The sequence below is a fragment of the Grammomys surdaster genome, unplaced genomic scaffold, assembly GCF_004785775.1.
Source record: "Grammomys surdaster isolate TR1022 unplaced genomic scaffold, NIH_TR_1.0 126133, whole genome shotgun sequence".
NCBI lineage: Eukaryota > Metazoa > Chordata > Mammalia > Rodentia > Muridae > Grammomys > Grammomys surdaster.
The window spans coordinates 2,576,847-2,600,933 of record NW_021620941.1 but is presented as its reverse complement, the minus strand read 5'-3'; the positions used below and the strand labels follow the sequence as shown (position 1 = coordinate 2,600,933).

General features: G+C 47.5%; 2 protein-coding genes across 2 annotated transcripts in view; both read left to right on the top strand.

Annotated features, from left to right (window-relative positions):
• Nucleotides 1-3,081: 3,081 nt before the first annotated feature.
• Exosc2 (exosome component 2) lies at nt 3,082-13,601 on the top strand. The gene is made up of 9 exons (XM_028757027.1): nt 3,082-3,203; nt 4,549-4,650; nt 6,556-6,601; nt 6,730-6,819; nt 7,829-7,894; nt 8,608-8,676; nt 10,651-10,827; nt 11,683-11,811; nt 12,752-13,601. The coding sequence occupies exons 1-9, from the start codon at nt 3,082-3,084 to the stop codon at nt 12,830-12,832; spliced, it is 882 nt and encodes a 293-aa protein (XP_028612860.1). The 3' UTR covers nt 12,833-13,601.
• Nucleotides 13,602-20,514: 6,913 nt separating this feature from the next.
• The window catches only part of Abl1 (ABL proto-oncogene 1, non-receptor tyrosine kinase), a 99,829-nt gene continuing 96,256 nt past the window's right edge, over nt 20,515-24,087 (top strand). The window contains exon 1 of the mRNA XM_028756924.1: nt 20,515-21,889. Coding sequence (XP_028612757.1) covers nt 21,754-21,889 — 136 coding nt within the window. The 5' untranslated portion in view covers nt 20,515-21,753. The remainder of the gene's footprint in view (nt 21,890-24,087) is intronic.

The window sequence follows — 24,087 nt, the reverse complement described above, 5'->3', positions numbered from 1 at the left end:
CACAGGAGCAGTGAGCACTACTTAGCACAGGAGCAGTGAGCCCCTGGAAGATGTTTGGTTAATGGTGAGGGCTCTGAGGAAAAATTGGTTATCAGATGGAATGAGGCTGGTTGTCGCTGATATGTGAATTCTAGTCCTCCCTGGGCTTTAGTTTCTTTCTATAATCAGGTATCCACAGTGTCATCTCACTGCACAGGCTCTGTGCTGTGGATGCTGTGAGAAGGAGCAGGGGGATGTCAATGTCTTTCTCTGAAGGATGAACCTGGACCAATGTTTTGGTCTAGAGACCCTGAGGCCTGCAGCTTGGGTAGGATGTCTTAAAGGACACCACTGCCCTCTAATGGCCACAGCTGACTCAACAGTTGGACTCTGGCTGGCTTCCACCTGGCCTGAAGGAGGGTAAGGCCCTGGCCGATCAGTGACTTCCTGGCAAGGCGAGCTTTCTTGATAAATGTAGTTGTGAGAGTTGGTTTGAGTAAAGAATGCTGACCCTTTGGAGATTATAAACAATTATCCACATACATCTTCAGGAGGGAGAGGACCAGATTTGCCTTACTTCCTGCTCACATGTGGTATGTGGGGCCTGTCTGATCGTTTAATTTCCTTTAGAGTCCCCATTTGAGTGGAGAACTGAGCTGTTGATTCTGTGAGGTTGAAATTCAATGTGCTGAGGCAAGGTATGGTGGTTCATGCTTCCAGGAGTCTCAGCGTTCGACAGGCAAAGGGGTAGATCTCTGTGAGTTCAAGGTACACACAACAAGTTTAGGTTAGATAGGGCTAGATTCATTGAAAACAAACAAAAGACAAACAAATTCAGTGAGCTTCAAACCTTGCAGGGCCAGGGGAAATGGGGATCAGTGAATGACAGGAGAAGGGGGAAATGCCTCTGCTAAATAGGAGACTCAGATAAAGCCACAGGAGATACCTGCCATATCTCCCATCCACTACTGAACAGCATCCACTCAGGTGTAACTGAGTATAAGCAAAGATCTTTGTACCCTGAGTGCACGTGACCTCTTGTTTCGGGGATTTGAACCTGTTTCTAGTTGTGGTGTGGCTCAGCTCTTAGCACACACCTTTACTTCCTCTGGCTGGAATACAGTTGTGCCTTGAGTACAAGCCTTAATCCCAAACAATGAAGGTAAAGTTAGTTTGTAAGAAGAAAGTACCCAAGGGCTGGAGAGATGGCTCAGCAGTTAAGAGCACTGATTGCTCTCCCAGAGGTCCTGAGTTCAATTCCCAGCAACTACATGGTGGCTCACAACCATCTTTAGTGGAATCCAATGCCCTCTTAAGACAGCTACAGTGTACTCATATAAATAAAGTAACTAAATGTTTTAAAAAAGAAGGAGCACCCATGTTTGAAAGTGATCTCTAATTGAGTGGCAGACATCATCATCTGATTCATGATAAATCAGAGAAATATTTGACAGTAGGATCAGCCCAACTCTCACAAGGACAGGCTACTTAAGAGAATGCAGCACACACAGAGAGGGGAAGGAGGCAGTTTTACTTCTAGTTTTATAAAGACATATTTAAGATAGAACAAGTAAGATACATTCAAAGACAGAATGAGCTATAGAATGAGAAAGAGCCAGATGATTAGAAAAGATTGCTAGAGTTAGTTTGAGGCCAAGTAGAGGAATTTAGAGACCAAGAGAAAAGACAGATCTAATAAGTCAGCTGGGAAAGGAGTTTGAGCCTGAACAACTGAGTTGAATCAGCCAGCCAGAGATCAGGAAGAACTAGGAAGGGTGAGCTTATTCAACAGTAATTCAGAGACTGAAAACATATTAGGCCTAGATAAGATTGTACGGAGTCTAGAAGCTTCCAGAACTAGACCTAGGTTAGCAAACGAAGGCAGTAAGCCTCCCAGACAACAATTAAAACAGGAGAATAAAAGTTACATTTATACCTGCCTATAGATTTTCTTATCATTTGTGGCTGCTGGCTTTTACAACAGTCATCTTTCATAAGACACAGGTCATCACTCAGAAGAGGACCTTACTAAAGCACATTAAAGCTATAGGGCAGTATGTGAAGACCCAAACCAGCACCTAAGGGGCAGCTCTGCTGTAGAATACAAGGCCCATTAGGAGCAGTATTCAAAGGGCTCTATCTTCTGCTCAGATTGTGTTTCCTGTAAATCTCAGTCCTAAATCTATAGCCTACAAAATATTAGATTATAGTGGTTTAGAGTTGGATGAGAAACTCAATGTTTATTTCTCAATCTCTAGACTTGGCAACAATAAATAAAACAATGAAATGGGATAGTTTGTGTTAAAAACTCATACAGCTCGGCATGGTGGTTTACACCTGTAATCGTAGCTTTTGGGAGGTGGAGGAGGAGTTCAAGGGCATCCTGGGTTACACAGCTAGCTTGGGACCAACCTGGATGACATGAGACACTGTCTTAAAAAATCCTAAACCTGGGCTGGAGAGATGGTTCAGAGGTTGAGAGCACTGGCTATATTTCCAGAGGACTTGGTTTCGATTCCCAGCACCCATATGGCGGCTCACAAACATCTGTAATTCTAGATCCAGGGGCTCCAATGCCCTCTTTTGGCCTCTCTGGGCATCAGACACTGGAGTGGTACGGAGACATACATGTAGGAAAAACGCTTATACACATAAACAACAAACCAATCAAATGCAAAAAAACACCATTACCACCACCTAGTACTAAAACCGCAACCGACTCAAACTCATGCAATCGCAGCATTTGGGAGGTGGAGGCATGAACATCTGGAGTTCAGCAGGGTTAACCTCAACTATACAGAGTTTGAGGCCAGCCACACACGGGACCTTTTCTCAAAAAGAAACACAAAACTGACATCCAAACACCAAACCAAACCAACGTCATATTCCCTTACAATGTGAGAATTCATCATTCCGCAGGTGCTCTCTTGCCAATAGTAAACATGGCAGCTTGGCACTCTCTTTTCCTCGAGTTAACTTAATAGTTGCCAATAGTCAACATGGCCGCCCATTCTACATTCCCATTGGTCGTTTCTCTAAAGGTAGGCGGGAGTTGATGCGCCTGTGTGTGGAGCTGCGCCTGCGCAAGTCATTGGCGCCAAGATGGCGTTGGAGATGAGGCTCCCTAAGGCTCGCAAACCTCTCAGTGAGAGCTTGGGCCGCGACTCTAAGAAGCACTTGGTGGTGCCGGGGGACACGATCACCACGGACACAGGCTTCATGCGGTACGTGAGGATTTGGGGGTTCCAAGACCTCAGGAGGCGGCTGCAGAGCTATCTGCACGTGGCCTGTTGCCCCGGAACCCAGACCTCCTGTCCCCTTGTATCTAAGTCACCGAGGTACCCGGGACACATCGGAGCATCCATACTAATCCCCTTCTTTCCGAGCCTCATGCTTCCGCCTCCCAGCACCTTGGGTGCTCCTCTGTCAGCACCTGATCCCCTCCTTTGATCTGTGGCGTTCGGAACTTTTGGGCCCTTAGCCTGAAACTCAGGATTTTTGAGCCTTCCTGGGGAGGGAGAACTGGGGAGGGCTAGGAGCAGAGCCCTTCTTACAACCCTCTGAAGGGACAGTGGGTGTTGCTGGCTTGATCATCTCCTGTGTTACCTCAGGGACAAGCCTGACTTTGAAGCAGTAATTTTGGTGGGGCGGGGGTTGAGGCAACATACTGTATTAAATGCAACCAACAAAACAAACTTAGCACGGAAAGACAACATGCTGTGGTAGTTAGGGCCGGTTTTGGAGTCGGACAACTGCCATTGTTATCCGTAGCCGTAGCACTTTGTTAAGGCTGGTATCCTTACCTGGAAGACAGTGGTGACAACAGGAATTCATAGGGTGGAGAGTATTAAACAACTGAAAAGTAGGTCAGGAAAGCAAAACCCACCATTGTATTACCACCAAAGATAAATCTGCATTAGGTACCCAGTCTCCCCACTGTTCTCTCCTGCCCCAGTGCCCCTGCCGTCTTCCAAGACAGGGTCTCACTATGTAGAAGTGACTGTCCTGGAACTTACTGTGTAACTGCTTGGTTCAGAACTCAAGAGATCCACCTGCTCCTGCCTCCCAAATTCTGAACTCAAAGGTGTGGCCGGCAGTGGCACCTGGTTTTCTTTCTTAGAGTTTAAGGAATTAGATGGCAGATATCTTCGGATTCCTTCTTTCATACTTGCAGCATATGTTCAACATAGTCTGTGTGGTTGGGCTACCAAAGTGAAAACCCGTGTCCTGGTAGAGTTTATGCTCTAGTAAGGAACAGAAACAGTATATGCCACAAGAAAGTTGTAAATGCAGCAGAAGGGGGAGAACAGGGGTGCACTGGGAATGGGGTGGGCTAGGAGCAGTTGGGGAGGGCCCCTGTGTTGCCTGGGATGTGCAGGTAGGTTGTTGGAAAGTGACGTTTGAGCACATTTCTTTAAGATGGAGATGTCCATGTGGCTCTTTGCGGAGTGTGAGGCTCAGGCGGTGGGGGGGGGGCGGCAATTAGGTTCAAGAACCATGTTCGAGATGGGAGAGATCACCTCCACTGTGACACTGGTGTCCTTTCTTTGTGGTCTTGTCCTTGCACAGGGGCCATGGGACATACATGGGGGAAGAGAAGCTCATTGCATCTGTGGCCGGCTCTGTGGAGAGAGTGAACAAGCTGATCTGTGTCAAAGCCTTGAAAACCAGGTGAGGACAGAAGGTGTGTATCTCTGTCTCGGAGCATCTGGGTTGTACACAGGCCTTTTCCATCTCGCCATGTCATCGCCGGTCATTCCTGTCACTGCTATGTTGAATGTTCCCGTTTGTCACAGTTAGTCCCAGCAGCCAACTTGACACAAAGTTAGAGTTACCTCGTGAATGGGAAGCTAAACTGAAGAATTGCCTCCATTGGAGGCCTGTGGGCATGTCTGTGGCAGCATTTTTTTAATTGGTAATTGATGTAGGAGGACCCAGCCCACTGTGGGCAGTGGCATCCTGGGCAGATGGGCCTGGGCTGGGTAAGATTGGGCATTGTGGCGCATGCCTTTAATCCTAGCACTTGGGAAGGAGAGGCAGGCAGATCTCTGTAAGTTCCAGGACAGCTTTGTGTGTGTGTGTGTGTGTGTGTGTGTGTGTGTGTGTGAGAGAGAGAGAGAGAGAGACAGAGAGACAGAGACACAGAGAGAGAACCTAAACCTGGGAAGCAAACCAGCACGCAGTGTTCCCCCACAGACTCTGCTTCAGTTCTGGCCTCCAGGTTCCCGCTTGGCTGTCCCTGATGATGGAGTGTAATCTATAGGCCAAATAAACCCTTTCCTCCTCAGGTTGCTTTTGGTTGTAGTATTTGTCACTGCAACAGAAAGGAAAGGAGGACACCATGTGGAGGGTGAGCTTCAAAGGTTTCCTCCTGTCACTTGATCCCTCCAAGCCTAGGGTTTCTTTCCTTTTCTGCATCATAAAGAAAATAACAGCCTCAGGATTGTCGTTAGAATTCAGTGACATGCTACGCGTAAAGTACAAACTCAGGGTAGAGTACCTAGAAGAAGCCCATAAAGGTTAGTCCAGCAGGGAAGCCAGTGAGCTTGGGGCTGAATAGTCAGGTGAGCCAGGGCTGCACTGGGCAGGTGGTCACCCTGCCTGGCAATGACAGTGAAGATTTGGGTTTCAAATTGTGTTAATTGGGAAGCCCTTGGGAGGAATCAAACAGAAGAAAGCTATGATTTGACATATGTCTTAATTATTTGTCGTGGTTGCCATGGAGACAGTGAAGTGGGACAGGGCATGTTTACGGAGCCAGACTAGGGGACTGTATTCATCTGACAAATGACCAAGTGATGGTGTTGCAACCCTCAGCAATGGCTAGCTCCTCTGTCTACTTTGTTTGCCTTCCTTGAAAGGGTGCTGCAGTAACTGACGTGTTTAAGGATAGTTAACAGAATGAATAGAGGTGGATTTAGTTCCTAGTTTCCAGTCTGGATGCCTTTGTTTCCCTCATACATTTTAAGGTGCCCACAGCAGGATTTGTCCTCGGCTCATCCTAGACTGTGACAGGAATCAAGGTTTGGGCCTAAGCATGGGGTGAGGTGAACACTGAGCTGGGGATGAATGGGAGAGAGCAGTTTGCTGTGGGGAAGGGGAAGCAGCTGCTGGCAGTGTTGGCCTTTCGTTTGTTATCTTTACGTTTGTGTGGCTGTCAACATCCGATAGCTTTGACTCTACCTCCCAAGCACTGGGATTATGGATAATTCCCTACCATTAAAACTTGGTGAGCTCACTGTAATTGAAGGAGCTATGAGCAGAAAAGAGACACAGTCCAATGCCTGGGCCTTAACTAAGAGCATTTCGCCCTTGGAATCAGCATGAGGATCCAGCAAAGTGTCTGACCAGGCAGGTAGTGTGGAGATGTAACAGCTTGCAATGAGCCATTGCTTTAAGGATTGCTAATCAAATATACACAGAGAGATTCTGAAGTTCCCAGGTCTAAACAGTAATTATACCCATTTGCTAAAAAAGAAGCTTATGAAGTCTCTTCTGTTTGTTTGGCCTCAGACACTGCTTGGTCTGGCCAGCCCGCCCGCCGGCAACTGGGTAAGCTTCTGTTCTCTCTTGCAGATACAATGGAGAAGTCGGAGACATTGTAGTGGGGAGAATCACAGAGGTAAAGTCAGTGTTTCAAACTGAAGGAGACTGGTGGCTAGGGATGGGACCTTCATCCTGTGAATGTCTGAAGAAGGAGCCCTTTTTCTGGGGTGATGTGAAACGCTATCCTGTTTCTTTCCCTCACAGGTTCAACAGAAGAGGTGGAAGGTGGAGACCAATTCCAGGCTGGACTCTGTCTTGCTCCTGTCATCCATGAACCTGCCTGGAGGAGAGCTGGTAAGCGCCCGCCCGCCCGCCCTGGAACTGTCTACCTGAAAGGTCGACTTTACAGGAGGCCGTTATTGTTTTGTTACGGAGTCTGCTACTTTGGTGAACACAGCGGCTTTTCTCCTGGCCCTGTGCTCTCAACACGGGCAGCAGCTAGTGTACTGTGGTAAGACCAGAAACACCTATGGAGTGGGCTCCCAGAAGGGAGGTGGGAAGAGGCTCCTGGATCTTAGTATCTTAGTGCTGATTTCCTTTCTTGGTGTCTCAGCTTTGTACAGGGAAGGCGTCTCTTGAAGGTTTTGCCTTAGCTTGCTTGCTTGCTTGTTTTTGTTGTTGTTTTTGGAGTGTGCGGTGGGTGGGGTTGAGACAAGATTTCTCTGTGTAGCCCTGGTCTGGAACTCACTATGAAGACCAGGCCTGAAACTCACAGATGTCTGCTTGCCTTGACCTCTCAAATGCTGGGATTAAAGTTGTGTGTCACTATGCCCTGCTTGTCCTTAGTTTTCAGTAACTTGAATGGCACTGGGTTAATGCAGACAGTGACAGCCTTTTGCCCATACCATGGTTCAGCCTGTCATCTATTTTGGAGAGGCTCCCTGAGCTAGGTCCTATGGAGAGTGTCAGATTAAAGAACCTTACAGGTTGGTGAGGCTAGAAGATAATAGAGCTATAAAGGTAGCAGGAGAACAAGAAAACACGGGTGCCAGAGAACAACTGTTCATAGTGGGACTTGGAGTGAGGTTGGGGACTCTGAGAAGGGAGATGAGCAGAGACAGAGCCTGGTGTGAAGCATGCTGGGTGAGTGGGCGATAGGCTCAGTTAACTGCACAGGGTCTGACTGTCAACTCAGAGGGGGTCCCCCTGAGGAGAGCTGATGTCCTATCCCTCACTCCCACCGGCAGTTCTGGTTACCTATGTCATAATTCTTCATGTTACAGAACCATGGTTAGCAGAGAGCAGTGGTGCGGAGAGCCCTTCCTGAGGGGCTGTGTCATGTGCTCGTGTTTCTGTGTTTCAGAGGAGAAGGTCCGCAGAGGATGAGCTGGCCATGAGAGGCTTCTTGCAGGAAGGCGACCTCATCAGTGTATCCTGCACCTTTGGTTCTCCTACAGGGCTGCAGCCATGCTTGTACTCCGTCTGGCCAGGGGACAGTGCCTTGCAGGGGCTGAGTCCAGCTCTGCTGCCACTGTGCTTGTTTTCTTTATCTCTGAACGATGCCCTGGATTTTGTAACTTGTGATTCATGGTGAAGATCCAATGGTCTTTCTTTCCTTTCTTATTATAAGGAGTACTAGGTTGGGTTGGAACTCACTGTGAACCTCAGGCTGGCTCAAATACCTCAGCTTCCTGAGTACTGAGATGGAGGCATGGGCCATCATTCTTCCTTGTGTCCAAATTAAGAAAATTAGGGTCCTTTCTTTATTTTAAAACATATTTGATCATATTTGTTTGTGTGTGCTCACTGTGTGTGGAGGTCAGAGGACAACAGGAGTTGGTTCTTTAATGGCGTGGATCTGGGGAAACAGAACTCAGCTTGTCAGGCTTGATGACAGCTGTGTACTCTCAGCCACCTCACCAGCCCTCAAATGATGCGAACATGTATCCATGGAAAGATTGTTTGTATCAAGATACTCTTGCCAGCCAGGGGGAAGCTGAGGTCATACTGATGTCCTCTATAGAGGTCCATCAAAGATTGCCAGAGTGACCTACTGGTGACAAGGTGGGGGGAGCTGGCTGCAGGCAGGTGGCACAAGTGTGGGTTGCCATGGCTACTGTTGTTCCTTCATTACATGAGTAGGCGGAGGTCCAGGCGGTGTTCTCGGATGGAGCTGTTTCTTTGCACACGAGGAGCCTGAAGTATGGAAAGGTAAGTCGGGCTTTGAGGCTTCGAGTTCAGTTCTGAATCCCCGTAGCTCCCTAAAGACCTAGTAGTTAGCTGGGTGTGGTATAGCTCCCTGGTGTGCTGACCTAAGGACCTGGTATTTAGCTGGGTGTGGTGTCATTGGCCTGTAATCCTGGAGGGCCCTGGAGGTTGAAGTAGGTGAATTAGAACTGGAAGCCAGCACGGGTTACACAGAGAGACTGCCTCTTCCTGTACACACACACACACACACACACACACACACACACACAGACATACACCTGTATTTAGATCAAAAAGCAACAACACAGAACCCAGTTATTTGGGACTAGTAGCCTGCTGGGATAGGGCAAAGGGCCATTGGTATCCTAAATCCCTTTCCTCCTAAGGAGCCTGTTCTGGTAGAGCCCCTCTGTTGGGGCTCTGAGACTCTGACTCTGGTCTTTCTGGGAGATGCTCAGCCAGCACTGAGAGGCTGGCTGCAGAACCATGTCTGCAGCGCAATCAGCATAAGTGCTAGCAGAGATGGTTTTCTCATCTGAGCCTCTAGATGAATTTTGCCTGTTTCTGTGAGGTTCCATTATTGAGATTTATTTTAAAGATAGCATGCTTCCTAGGACACATTAGGGCATCTGTGTTTCTTGGCTCATCATTTTCTGAGAAGAATAAAAAAGCAGTTTCCTTTAATAAAGTGGCAGCTGTCACCATGTTCCTGAACATGTACTTGTAGTAGGTAGGAGGAGGTGTGTGTGCTGACCTCCAACCTGGTGCTGTAGACACTTTCTTATTGTGTGTGAACTTAGAACTGACCTGTCAAGACCTGGCATGGCTTTGCCAATCCAGTGGACCACGTCTTATGGGTGGCATTGGAATCTGAAGTTAAGATCCAAACTAGAGCCATGGAGTGTATCTGTTATGTGGCCAGTGGGAGACTCCTCGTTGGCTCTGGTTTCTGTAATGGCCAGCACATGTGCTCTGGATTAGAAGCCAAAGGGGCCGGGTGGTGGTGGTGCACGCCTTTGATCCCAGCACTTGGGAGGCAGAGGCAGGCGGATTTCTGAGTTCGAGGCCAGCCTGGTCTACAGAGTGAGTTCCAGGACAGCCAGGGCTATACAGAGAAACACTGTCTCGAAAAACCAAAAAAAAAAAAAAGAAGGCAAAGTGAAGTGATGGAAGATTGACAGCTTCCTTCTTTTAATTAAAACAAGCTGCCTGGTGGTGGTGGCACATGCCTTTACTCCCAGCACTCAGGAGGCAGAGGCACATGGATCTCTGAGTTCAAGACAGCTTGATCTACAGGGTGAGTTCTAGGGCAGTCAGGGCTACACAGAGAAACCCTGCCTTGAGAAACAATAGATAGATACAGATGGGTGGATGGATGGGTGGACGGACGGACGGACGGACGGATGGATGGATAAGTGCATGCCCCATATGGCACATGGAAAGGTCGGAGGACATCTTGTACGACTTGATTATCTCCTGTGTGACTCCTAGGTATTGAACTCAGCTGGTCAGGCTTGACAGCACGAGCCTTTACCACCATCTTGCCAACCTGACTGCCACCTTCTCTGGGATGTGTAAATAGCTATGGGGCAGAACTGTTTTCTGCAAAGTGCATGCCGTCTGTGCACTGGGTGACTAGTGTCCACAGGAAGGACAGTGGTGGGGCACCGGGTTGTGCATTCTGAAGCCTAGTTGCCATTCATCTCACTGATTGTTTCTTCCTCTTTTTTTTTTCCCCAGTGGGTTGGGGGGCAGAGTTATATGGGGTCTTACTGGATTGCTCAGCTATCCGGGTATTAGTGAGCCTCTTGCCCCAGCCTCTCAGAGGCTATGCTCCCCCTACCTGGCTTCTGATCCATTTCCTTTTTGTTTGTTGTTTTGAGACAGGGTTTCATGTAGCCCAGGCTGGCCTTAACCCCCAAGTGCTGGAGTTATAGGCAGGTGCTTCTCTGCCTGTCTTATGGTCTGTCTCTTTAGCTAGGTCAGGGAGTTTTAGTCCAGGTCTCGCCTTCCCTGGTGAAGAGACAGAAGACTCATTTCCATGACTTGCCATGTGGTGCCTCAGTGATTCTGGGTAACAACGGTTTCATCTGGATCTACCCGACACCCGAGCACAAGGATGAGGACGCTGGGGGCTTCATTGCCAACCTGGAGGTGAGTAGAGGTCACTTTGGCATTTAGTAAGCGTTTTTTACCTACTGAGCCCTGTTGCCTTTTTATATATCAGTAAGTAGTCTTGTGCCACTTAGGATGCTTTCTGAGAAGTGCAGTGTTAGGTGAGTCTGTCATTGTAGAGCATTGTGAGGGAACTCATAAAGACGTTGCAGCATCTCAGCAGTGGTATCTTGGGAGTCCACCTGTCTGTGTTAGCTGCAGATGCCTGCAATGTGGCTTGTGGTTTGCTCACTGTCTGGTGCACTGCCTGCAGAAACTGCTGTGCTTTGAACAGGCCTGAGTTAGAGAGTATTTAAGAACACCTAAGAGTCTCCTTCCCTGAAGAGACAGACTCGGTGGCTTTGAGCTTGAGCTTTGTTGATGAATGTGGCAAAGTTGGCAGGGTAACAGGCAAACAGCCACTGCAGAAGTGATGGGCCTGTGGGGACGGCTCAGTTGGTAAAGGGCTAGCGTTGTGAGCAGGAGGACTAGAACCCAGGGGACAGTGTCAGGTGTGTTGGTGTACATGAAATCCCAGTGCTGAGGAGGTGGAGGTAGGAGGATCCTAGGGCTTGCTGATAAGACCCTGTCAAAGGAGGTGGGCGGCATTCTTAGGATGATGCTGGAAGCTGGGCCCTGACCTCCATGTGCATTTGAACTCACAAGCATATGCATACGTGAAGTTGTATGAAATGTGTACACATCTTAAAACATAGACAGTTCCACAGTTTGCTGTTTGGGGGATGTGAAGTTCCATGGTGGAAACGTGACCTCTCTAGTCTGTGGCTTCTGGGACTGTTTGCCTATTTGGATTCTGTTTGTACTTTTTTCCTTCCCCCTTATGTCCCTGTGTAGCCGGTATCCCTTAGTGACCGAGAAGTGATCTCCCGGCTTCGGAACTGTGTCGTCTTGCTGGTCACTCAGAGGATGATGCTGTACGACACCAGCATCCTGTACTGCTATGAGGCCTCCCTTGCACATCAGGTACCCAGACTCCTCTCTGTGCGTGCGTGTGTGCCACTCCTGTGTTTCTTTCCACTTTCCTTCCCATATCCAGTGGCAGGAACTGGCCTGGAGGCAACCTTAACGAGTCCCTGTCATGTTCTTGAGATATTTCCAGTATTCTCAATGTCTAGTCCCATGCTAGGAATTTGATGTAGGATAGGGATAACAGATAGGATTTTTTTTTTACCATAATAGCTTTCTACATTTATCATACCTGTCCCAAAATTCAGCCATCTTCTTCTTTTTTTTTTTTTTAACAGATTTTTCTTGATTAGAAAAAATTTATGTGTATGGGTGTTTTACCTGCATGTATGTATGTCTGTCTATATATCATGTGCATGCCTGGTGCCTGTGGAGGTCAGAAGAGAGCATCAGATCCCCTGGAACTAGAGTTACTAGCAGTTGTAAGCTGCCATGTGGTTGTTGGGAATTGAACCAAGGTCCTTTGGAAGATCAGCCAGTGCTCTTAACTTCAGAGCCATCTCTCCAGCCCTCAGGCATCATCTGATGGCTGACAGAACAGCTCTGTTGTCAGCTCTCCGAGAATACCTTGCTGGTTGGTTTCTAAGCTGGGTCTGGAGCTGGGACTGTGTGCTTGCTTGGGCTCTAGAGTGCAGATGCACAAGGTGTATGCTAGCCAGGCTTCATTCCCTCATTCTGGCTGATTTGATGGATATTTCTTTTATTTTTTTTTATTTTTTATTTATTTATTATATGTAAGTACACTGTAGCTGTCTTTAGACACCCATATGAGGGCACCAGATCTCATTGTAGATGGTTGTGAGCCACCATGTGGTTGCTGGGATTTGAACTCATGACCTCTAGAAGAGCAGTCAGTGCTCTTAACCGCTGAGCCATCTCACCAGCCCCTTGATGGATATTTCTGAATGAACACGTGCTGTTTTCTATATTTCTTCAGATCAAAGATATCTTAAAACCAGAAGTTATGGAGGAGATCGTGCTAGAAACCCGCCAGAGGCTTTTGGACCAGGAGGGATGAGGCCGAGAGCTGAAGGACGGGACTGTGCACCTCTCTGGAGCAGTTTTGGGAGTGAAAAGTCTGCTGTGTGATCCCCAGAGAGCAATTGACAAACACGTTACTCACCTGCAGCAGGGCTGCAGAGCCAGGCCTGTCCTCTCCTGTTCTGAGGCAAAGCTAGGGTGGAAGTAAATATGGTGGATTTGGGCGCTTGGGTCTCAGTATAAGGGGTGGATTTAAGTCTTTCAGAGTAGTATCCGAGCCTGATGACTTATCTTGGAATAACTTGGAGAATTTATGTCTTCCAATCACACCACACAATGCCCCATGAAACTATCTTGGTAGAAAACTTGGGGGGCTGGGGATATATCTCAGGGGTGGACCACTTCCTTTCTTTTTTTCTTTTTTTTTGGTTTTTCGAGACAGGGTTTCTCTGTGTAGCCTTGGCTGTCCTGGAACTCACTCTGTAGACCAGGCTGGCCTCCAACTCAGAAATCCGCCTGCGTCTGCCTCCCAAGTGCTGGGATTAAAGGCGAGCGCCACCACCACCCGGCTTGGTGGACCACTTCCTAACGTGCAAGTTCCCAGGTTCAATTTCCAGCCCTACTCTAATCCCAGAAAAAAGGAAGACAAAGCCAAAGACATGGCAGTGCCAGTGTGAATGGTCTCTTTCCACTTCCACTTGTCTCCTTTACTGCACAGTGTGTGGGTGGAGAGAAGGTGATGGAGTCAGGCCAGAGTCTAATGGATGCGAGAATAAAGGGAGCCAGCAGCCTCTGGTGGAATCTGAGTCCCACTGTGTGTTCTTTCTGCTGACAGATTCAAGGGGTCCATACCCTCTACCTGGGCTTCCTTCCTCTGTGTGAGCTGTCTGTTTCTTTAGCATCTCCGAGTCCTCCGTCAGCATGTCCACCAGCAGGAACTGGCCTCTGTTGTGCTTGACCTGCCTGTGAGAGTGTGTGAGCCATTGCTGGTAACAGAGAATGAGTGTTTGAACCAATAGTGTTTTTTGATGCTCTGACAAGAAAACAGAAACGGATTGGAACAAGCCAATGTTTCCATATGTAATTGACATGGTGATGTAGTAACTTTTTAGTAATAATTTAAAAGAGACAGGATACAAATCCTCTGCTTAGAGTGCCAGTCTCTATGCTTTGTTTCCATATGACTTTGTTTGTTTTTTGTTTTTTCTTTGAGACAGGGTTTCTCTGTGTAGCCCTGGCTGTCCTGGAACTCACTCTGTAGACCAGGCTGGCCTTGAACTCAGAAATCTGCCTTCCTCTGCCTCCCAAGTGCTGGGGGTTATGACAGTTTAAAACTGGCCTGGCCAGCATGGTAGCCAGGTCTGTGATCCCATATGGAGGCAGAAGCAGGAGCTGAGGCCGAGCTGGGCTACACAGAGAGTAGCTCAGTAACATTACCAGAAATGGTGCTCTGATTGGTACTTTTTCAGTTAACAGTATTGTTTTTCTTTCGCCTTTATTTCTGTGCATTGGTGTGAGTACATGTGTAGAAGTCAGGACTACTTGGAGGAGTCAGTTCTCTCTGCCATGTGGGTCCCAGGAGCATCATCAGGCTTGGCAGTAATCACTCTCACCCACTGAGCCATTAAACTGGCCCAAAACATTGGTTTTTACCGGGGCTAGGGATGGAATCTAGGGCCTTGTGTATACTCCTAGGAAAGGACATTACTGAGCACTGCTAGTTAATAAACTTTTAAAGAATTTCTTTGGATGCTGGGTATGGCGGATCTCTTGAGTTCAAGTCCAGTCTGTTTTACATAGCCAAGGTTACATAGAGATCCTGTTTCAAAAAAACGAAACAGCTGGACTGTGGTGGTGCACACCTTTAATCTCAGCACTCAAGAGCAGAGGCAGGCAGATCTCTGTGAGTTCGAGGCCAGCCTGGTCTACAGAGCAGGTTCGAAGACAGCAAGGGCTACACAGAGAAACCCTCTTTCTTTCTTTCTTTCTTTCTTTCTTTCTTTCTTTCTTTCTCTTTCTTTCTTTCTTTTTGGTTTTTGGAGACAGGGTTTCTCTGTGTAGCCCTGGCTGTCCTGGAACTCACTTTGTAGACCAGGCTAGCCTCAAACTCTCGAACTCAGAAATCTGCCTGCCTCTGTCTCCCAAGTGGTGGGATTAAAGGCGTGCACCACCACCGCCTGGCAAGAAACCCTGTTTCAAAAAAAAAAAGTAAAGCCCCCAAATAATGAGAGATCATGTGGGCATTTCATAAGTGTATAGTTTATTTTGATTGTGTCCATCCCCACTTTTCCAGGTTCAGCTCCAAAAAGTCCCCCTTCCAACTTCATTTCTATTTATCTTTATTTTTATTTCCTTTTTGGTGACAGGCTCTTTCTATGTAGCCCTGGCTGCCCTGGAACTCACTCTGTTACCCAAGTTAGCCTCAAACTCACATGAGATTCACCTTTGCCCTGCCTCTCCTCAGTGCTGGAATTAAGATGTACCTGGCTTTTTGTCTTTATTTTTTACTATTTTAAATAACCTAGGGAGTCTAGCTAGCTCTGCCCAGTCAGTCATGGTGGCAGGAGCTTGTGGTAGCTGGTTACATTGTATCCAGGTCAGGAAGCAGGAATGCCAATGCTTGGCTTTCTCTTTTGTACCCAGCACAAACTCTAGCTAGTGAAATGGTGCTGTCCAGTTAGGGCGGTTCTTCCCACCTCACGCCAGTCTAGGAGCTCAACAGAACAACAGTCTGGAGGCCGTTTCCATGGTGATTCCAAAACCTATCATGTTACAATCAAGATTAGTTATCACACAACACCAGTCAGTAGACAACTTTGTGTATGTGTGTTTTTGAGACAGGGTCACAGATGACAACTTTTAATTTAACCTCTATTTGAGGGATCCACAGGTAACTCAATTCCCTGAATCTGTACTGCAATTTCAGGTGGGCTTGCCTGTCACAAATTTTGGAAGTTCACAGGTTGTTCACCTGTTAAGGGACTGGGAATGGGAGTCTGAGTCCCACTTAAACTCCTTACCTGTTTCTCCCAAGCTGCTGGCAAGACACTGAAAGTCTGCTTCAAGGCAGCTCTGCAGAGATCTGTGCTTTTATAGCCCAGCAGAGGGCACTGTTGGTAAGTGTAACTACAGTGGGCTGTAAGATTTAAGCTGAAATTTTGTTACTGAGCTTTGCTTTATGATAGTAAGGACAAAATTAGATTGAGTTGAACTACTTTTAATCCAGGTTGTATAAGCTGTACAAGATGCATCAAACATTGGTTAAAAGCTGGGCTGTGGTGGCGTGTATATGCCTTCAATTCTAGCACTTGGGAGGCAGAGACAGATGGATTTCTGAGTTCCAGGCCAACCTGGTCTATAAAGTGAGTTCCAGGACAGCCAGGGTTGTTACACAGAGAAACCCTGTTTTGGTAAAACCAAACAAACAAAACCCATTGGTTTAACATTCTATCAGATACTTGCTGCATTCTGCATTCTGCAGTTTGAACCCTTAAAGGTTTTCCAGTGTTAAGTATGGTTAAGTAGTGTATCTTGCTTGTTTTTCATGGTACCTCCTAAGCAGTCAGCTGGGAATGATGGTGACTATCTCCTTCCCAGCCCGGAGTCATCAGAAACTCATTGAACTGGATGGTGAACACAAGCTTCGTACTTTTTAAAAAAGATTTCTTTGTTTTATATATGAGTGTACTGTAGCTGTCTTCAGACACACCAGAAGAGGGCATCAGATCCCATTACAGATGGTTGTGAGCCACCATGTGGTTGCTGGGAATTGAACTCAGGACCTCTGAAAGGACAGTGCTCTTAACCACTGAGGCATCTCTCCAGTCCAAGTGTCTATTTTCTGAGACGCGTATGGCCACAGAAGTAGCTGATGCTCTGGGGGAGGAATGGAGGGTTATGTGGTCAGACTCAGTGGTGGGAACAACAAACAAGGTTTTCCCATGAAGCAAGATGTCTTGACCCACAGAGCACCAGCTGTAGAGTAAGGGGCGTTCCTGTGAGAGACCAGGGAGGACTGGAGGGGGAAGTGCAAGTCTGTTTTCATTCCTGTAAGAAAAACAGGAATGGCCGGGCGGTGGTGGCACACGCCTTTAATCCCAGCACTTGGGAGGCAGAGACAGGCGGATTTCTGAGTTCGAGGCCAGCCTGGTCTACAGAGTGAGTTCCAGGACAGCCCAGGCTATACAGAGAAACTCTGTCTCGAAAAACCAAAAAAAAAAAAAAAAAACAGTAATGAAGACTATCCACGGGCTGACACATCCTACCGTACCTTGGTTATTGGGTCCAAAAGAGCTAGCAGAATCTGAAAGCTTTTTAGTATCAAAAGATGATTCCCACCATTGTTAGAAAGCCCATGAAGAAGGAAAGAAGCTCGGGACCAGAGCACCCAAGACTCAGTGCCCAGTTCTTCACTATCCTGCAGCATAAGCATCCATGCATTGTCTTGAAACAACAGTATGCTAAGAAACACCAGGATTTTAGCTGCAGGATATGCTCAACTTTTGGCCAAGAGAATGAAGGAGACCAAAGAAAAACCCCAGGAACATTTCCAGGTGATGTAGGCTGTCCTCACTGAAAGCTTCTGAAGTCAACAATAAGTCTTTAGGAGGAATTGATAAGCTGGATAGTGGTGGCACACACCTTTGATCTCATCACTAGGGGGGCAGGCAGGCTGGCGGATCTCTGATTTGGGAGGCCAGCCTAGTCTACAGAGTGAGTTCCGGGATAGCCAGGGCTACCCAGAGAAACCGGTTCTGCCTCAAACAAAAGAGAGGAACAAATAACCAAAAGTAATACATCTCTTGGAAGAGAATTACAGATGGGGCTTGGAGCTCATCTGAAAGAAAACAGGATGAGAGCTGATGGCGTGGGATAAGGCTGCCTACTGCACAGCCCTGCAGTGAGGACAGCGAGGCAGAGCTGAGGCTGGGAGACCAAGGGCAAAATCATCTCAAGACTACCAGACAGTAGCAGTGTCCCTTGCTTTTAGACGAGGAAACCAATTTAGGGGAAGAAAATGACAGGAGTCCCAGGCAACTGAATGAAGGACGGATTGCAGCTTTAAGAGGGTGCCACAGCCAGGTCTGAGCATAGGGCAAACCAACTGAAAGGCTGTGGACCCAGGAGTGTAGGTTGCTGCATGGAGACTGAATGTATTTCTAAAGGTGTATGGGTGTTTTGTCTGCTTGTATGTCTGTGTACCATGTGGTATGCCAGGTCCCCTCCAAGGCCAGCAAGGGCATCAGATCTTTTTGGAATCAGAGTTACATGTGGTTGTAAATTGTCATGTGGGTGCTGGGAATTATAACCTGGGTCCTCTGGAAGAGCAGCCAGTGGATTTAACAGCTTAGCATCTCTGCAGCTCCCAAACTGATCTTTGGATCACTGCTTGTTTTGCCAACTGACTGCCTGTTCCTTCTGTCCCAGAGAGTAAGATAGCCCTACTCAATGCTGTACGCCAACAGCAGGAACAGGTGCTTAGGAGATGGGTGCTCACTGCCAGAACTGGTGGTGTAGCCGCTTTGGTACTTGCCTACATTCTTCAGGCTCTATGTTCCAACCCTAGCACTACTTAAGCCCAGTTTAGTAGAACAAACCAGTAACCCTGACCCTTTTGAGCTGGTTGTAGAGAGATCAGAAGTCCAAGGGCACTCTCAGAGATTAAGGGCCGCCTGGCTGGAAGTTCTCTCAAAACCTAAATCTGACTAATGTTAGTCAAGAACTATTTATTGAAGAGTTGCAATCAAGAGGACTTACTACTTTTACAAATGTTCTGGTTTGGTGTCAAGCTCTTAACCATGTCCGATCCGGGGGTTCTGATGCCCTTTAGCATCTGTTAGCGACAGACATAGCAGTGGTGCACATAAACTCGGTCAAGCACACATACATGTATGTAAATAAAAAGAAATCTTTTGCCGGGCAGTGGTGGTGCACACCTTTAATCTCAACACTTGAGAGGCAGAGACAGGCAGATTTCTGAGTTCAAAGGCCAGCCTGGTTTACAGAGTGAGTTCTAGGACATCCAGGACTACACAGAGAAACTCTGTCTTCAAAAAAACAAAACAACAACAAAAAAAACTTTTTAAAAAGTTGCTTTGCTTGTTCTTTTAAAGTTTAACCAAAAAATGAAGAATGTGGGGTAGGGAAAGAAAATGGTTAAAACAAGGACAGGGATTAAAAAATAGACCTTTCAAAAGAAAAAAAAAAAACCATTATCAGGGTGAGCATGGGTAGTAAGAGGGGAGCAGGGGCGTCCATGTGAAGACTGGCAGTGCTAGGTAAGAGGAAGCTGGACAGCCAAATTGCAATTCAAATAATGTGACAATCAGAGTATTCTGTGAATGATTTTATAAATTCCAGTGATAAATCTGGGCATAAATTTTCAATTGCTTCACAGTATTTCAAGTGACATTTTGTTTCTGTTTTTGTTTTGTTTTGATACAGAGTCTGTGTAGTCCTGGCTGCCCTGGAACTTGCTCTGTAGACCAGGCTGGCCTCGAACTCACAGAGCTCCGTCTACTTCTGCCTCCTGAGTGCTGGCAATAAAGTCATGGGCCACTATCACCCAGCCACATGACTGTTCTTTAATAATCCGAATGTCATTTTCTTTCTTAGTTGAACAATTATTTGGTACTGAGTGCTTCAGTAGAAAAGCCATGCTTTTGAGCAAGAAGTAGCATCTTTTAAAGGACACTTCAACCACAGCTATGAATGCTTTTCCATCTGTGTAATGGGAACAGCATTGCATATGGTAAAGCATTTTATATAAAAGTGGCTACAGTGTGAGTTCTGTGATGAATGGGCCCTTTTAGAAATGTGTCCTGGTAATTGGGACAATGAAGACTAGGAGATTAGAGGGTGAACTTTCACAGGTGTGGGGTAGTTTCTCAGACTTTTGAGGTCTGATAACCTGGACAAATTTCGTCTAACTTCGAGTTTTATGAGGGCACATGCCTCACCTGTGATAGGATTTATACTAGTACAAACATACACGAATGCACGATCTCACCTGGCATACTCTGTGCTGTTTCTTCAACCTCCTATCCCAAAGGACCATGGATGGTTTGCTTTCTCAATACTTTTTCCCAGGTTCCCATAGTTGGGCCTTTCTCAAGTGATGAGGATGTAACTCACCCGTCATCTTGATTTCTAGGAGCGTGCCAAAAGTTTCTCCCCAATAAGGCTCAAAGAAGTAATCCAACTCCAGTTCTGGGAAACTCCAACCCGTAGTTTTCTCCTGTCTCTGAATCTCCTGCGGTCTTGCTCCTAGAGCACTGAAGAGGTCGGCTGACCGGAGTCCACCGGCTCCCAGGAGGCGGGGCTAGCTCTGTAGCTATAAGTGCTGGAGGCTTGGGCCTCAGCGAACAGCCTATGGGCGCCGGGACTACAGGTCCCAGCATTCCTGCTGGCAGCACCGACCGATGCTAGCTGTCGGCTCTTGCTCTGATTGGCCAATTGGAATGGTGGTTGGGGGGGGGACTGACTGGTTATCGACGACCAATAATAAAGCAGACGGGGCGGGCGCTTCCTCATCTCTCACCTTGAGCTCAGAAAAGCTACCTTTAAAAGGTCGTGCAGAGCTGGGCTGTCGCAGGCAGTGAGGCTGGAACCCGAAGGTGTGGCAGTGTGTAGGAGAGCGGCGCCGGTGGCCTATCGGACCTCGCTCGGGGAATTCCGGCGTCGCTGGGGGCGGGACCGGGGGCGGGGCCTGGCCTCGTTGTGGCGCGGCTCGTAATCCATCATGGCGGCCTCGGGGGTCGGTGTCTATCCTTGAGAGGTGCCGGAGCTGGAGCCGGGTGCCGGGTCCTGCGGCTGAGAAGCCCTTCAGCGGCACAACTCCCACTGGCTGGAGAACCCGGGTTCCTCCTCAGAGCCGGGCATGTGACTCCTCGGCGGCGGCGGCAGAGTCCAGGACCGGAGGAGGGGTGTCTCTGGTAGAGACCCCTGGGCTCCGGGCAGCTAAGGCTCCGGGCCTCCTACCCTGTGGCTGCCTCTTGGTTCGGGACCGCGGGAACACTTCGTCCCTCGTAGCCCTGATCTGGCTCTGGGACACCCAGAGTGGTCTCAGTTTCTCCCTACCTGGGACACCCTGTTAACTGAGGAGGAGCGTCGCCCCCGAGTAAGCCGCCCGCGCCCTGCCTGGGGAAGTCTCTTTCTCACCCCAGGCCGCCCTTCGCTCGATTTCAACCTCAAGTTTGCCACGGAGCCCCTCATTCAAATCATCTCTCTGCTGTCGAGATCTCCGGGGGTCCTCCCAGATTGCTTCCGCCGGCCTCCGATGTCCTGATTTCTTCCAATGTCACCTACAGCCCCATTGGTCTCAGTGCAGCCCAAAACTTTAATGCAAAGGAAAAGTCTGGATTGGTTTCACAGGCCTTTTAAAAAGCGGACTTAAAAGTTGCTGGTCATGCATTCCTTCTCGGCAGAGTGGAGAGCAAGCTCTCGTTGAGATCTGTGTAACCCGTGTCATTTTCCGGAGACCAGGGCAGGGAAGCGAAAGTGGCAGGAAATTTGTTACAAGATGAAGAGACAGAGATAGGGGATTGGTTGACTTCCACAGGAAAGATTGCAGAGAACACAGAAGCTCAGCGTTCCCATCGCGCTGGGGAGTTGGAATGACTTTCAATGCTGTCGGCCCTTTTCTGACTTCCCTGTGAATATTTTTATCTGAAGTTTTTCTCTTGCAAAGAAAGTGTTTCTCAGCCTGCAACATAGACTTAGATTCAAAAAACTTTTATGTAGCATTGTGGTTACATTATTTCAAACTTGGAAAACCTTGGAAAAGAATTCCAGACTCCTGTTTACATGTCTGACCTCAAACCTAGCTTCCCTTTCTCCTGGAAGTTGTCTGTCTGTGATCGACCCAAGTCGGTGGTGTGAGTATATACTGTTGCCTGTTAACCCCCATTCTGGAAGATCTTGAACCCTCTTCTGGAAAGGGGCGCCTATCATTGCTTTATGGGGCAGCAGCCTGGAAAAGTTCTTGGGGACCAAAGAAGGCCAAGTTTGCCCACCCTGCATTTTATCAAAGGGGCAGGGAAGAGGGACTCATCGAGGCACGGGGGCCCACACTGCAATGTCTTTGTGGAACACGGTGAGTGCTTTCCAGGTTTCTGATCATTGTTTTTCCTTAAGCATCAAAGAAGTTTCTGAAACAATACTTGTGTCAATTCCTTCTGATTCTCCTTAACATTTTTCTTGCTACTATAGTAGCAAAATTGGTAAAACAGTTCTTTGTATAAGAAAACTGAATTTATTCAGTCAGGTTGAGTTGCTGTTTGTTGCCTGAGTCCTTTTCTGGTTCACTGTTGACACAGGACAAGCCCTTTAACTGTTTGGGGGCCAGCATTTCATGGGGGAGGGGTTGGACTTAAGTGGCTCTGAAGCATCCCTAGGTCCTCCTGTAGGCTCTCACTGAAGGCTGGGAGTCTACCTCCTGTGTGTGGATGTCCTTTATTGCTTACATCTTCAAAGTGGTTTGTGCACACAAAGGTTAAGAGCAGAACATGCTATCTTTTGACCTTCTCAGTAATGAGCTGTACTTGAATCTTCTTGCTTTGGAGCTAGGTGGGAAAAGTTGAGTGTGGAAGCAGTGTGCCTCCTAAACTGAGAGGGGTTGTGTCGATTTCTCTAAGGAACAGCCCCATCCTCGCTGATGGCGCTTTTGTCACCTTTTCTTCCTGCTTAGTTGCCTTTGCCACCATTTTTTATGAACTTATTTGGTTCATAAGGCTGACAGCACATGTTGTGCTGTTGACTAACAGTTGAGGGCAGGTTAAACTAAGGCGGCAGACGACAGCCAGGAGCCAGTTAGATAGAGTCCTGGTTGTACTGTGGCAGCCTGATATTTCTCAAACTTTGTACTTAATATTGAAATAGCAATTGAGCCCTCATACAGTAACTGTACATAAGCAAATATAGCTTATGCCAGGGTCTTGTATGCTTTGAAATTCAGTCATAAGTATTTAATAACAGTTATTACAGTGAACTTATAGTAGGTAATTGAAGTTTTCTTTTTGTAAGGTTTATTTTGTTTTATATGTATGAATGTTTTGTGCGCGTGCATGTGTGTGTGTGTGTTTGTGTGTTTGCATGGGTACCACCTTTGTATCTGGCACCCTTGAGGTCAGAAGAGGATGTTGGATGCCTGGAACTGGAGTTACAAATAGTCATGAGGCACTTGTGTGGATTCTGGGAACTGACCCTGGGTCCTCTGTAAGAGCAGCCATGTTCTTAACTGCAGAGCTCGCTCTTAACTGCAGAGCTCTCTCTTAACTGCAGAGCTCTCTCTTAACTGCAGAGCTCTCTCTTAACTGCAGAGCTCTCTCTTAACTGCAGAGCTCTCTCTCTCTCTCTCTCTCTCTCTCTCTCTCTCTCTCCAGGACCTCTTTTTGATGATGATGTTAGTTTTTCCTTTTTATCTTTTATTTTCTTTTACTTGTTGTAATTATTTTAAAAAATTTATGTGTCTGTATTTTATCTGCATGTATGTCTGTGCACCACATGTGTGCAAGAGCCTGCAGAGGCCAGAAGAGGGTGCTGGAAACCCTGGAACTGGAGTTACAGGTGGTTGTGAGCTGCCATGTGGGTTGCTGGGAATTGAACCCGGGTCCTTTAGAAGAGCAGCCAGTGCTCTTAATCACCAAGCTGTTACTCTGCTCCTTTTAGTTATTTTTAATTATGTGTATGTGCAGGTATGTGCACAGAAGTGCAGGTGCCTGTAGAGGCCAGAGACATCAGCTCCTCCCTGAGGCTCCTCCCTGAGGCTCCTCCCTGAGGCTCCTCCCTGAGGCTCCTCCCTGAAGCTCCTCCTTGAAGCTGTAAAGGCAGGGCATGTTTTTTCTTGACCATCTCTCTAGCCTGTTTTCTTATACACAACTACTTCAACTTAAGTAAGTGTGGGCACCTTGGTTTTTTCCTCTACCTTGAATCAGTTGTTTTTTTTTTTTTTTTTGGTTTTTCTAGACAGGGTTTCTCTGTGTAGCCCTGGCTGTCCTGGAACTCACTCTGTAGACCAGGCTAGCTTCGAACTCAGAAGTCCACCTGCCTCTGCCTCCCAAGTGCTGGGATTAAAGGTGTGCACCACCACTGCCCGGCGTATCAGTTGTTTTTAGCATTGTTGGAGGTAGACGGCAGTGACAATTTGTTAAGGTCCTTCAAATTCACAACTTAAAACATTGTTATCTGCTGAATATGATGTAACTTCTGAAAGTTGGTGGAGACTTTCAGAGAGTTCTGGCTAAACTAAAATACAGCTAGCTACCCAGGAAAGTCACATCAAGGAATCCTGAC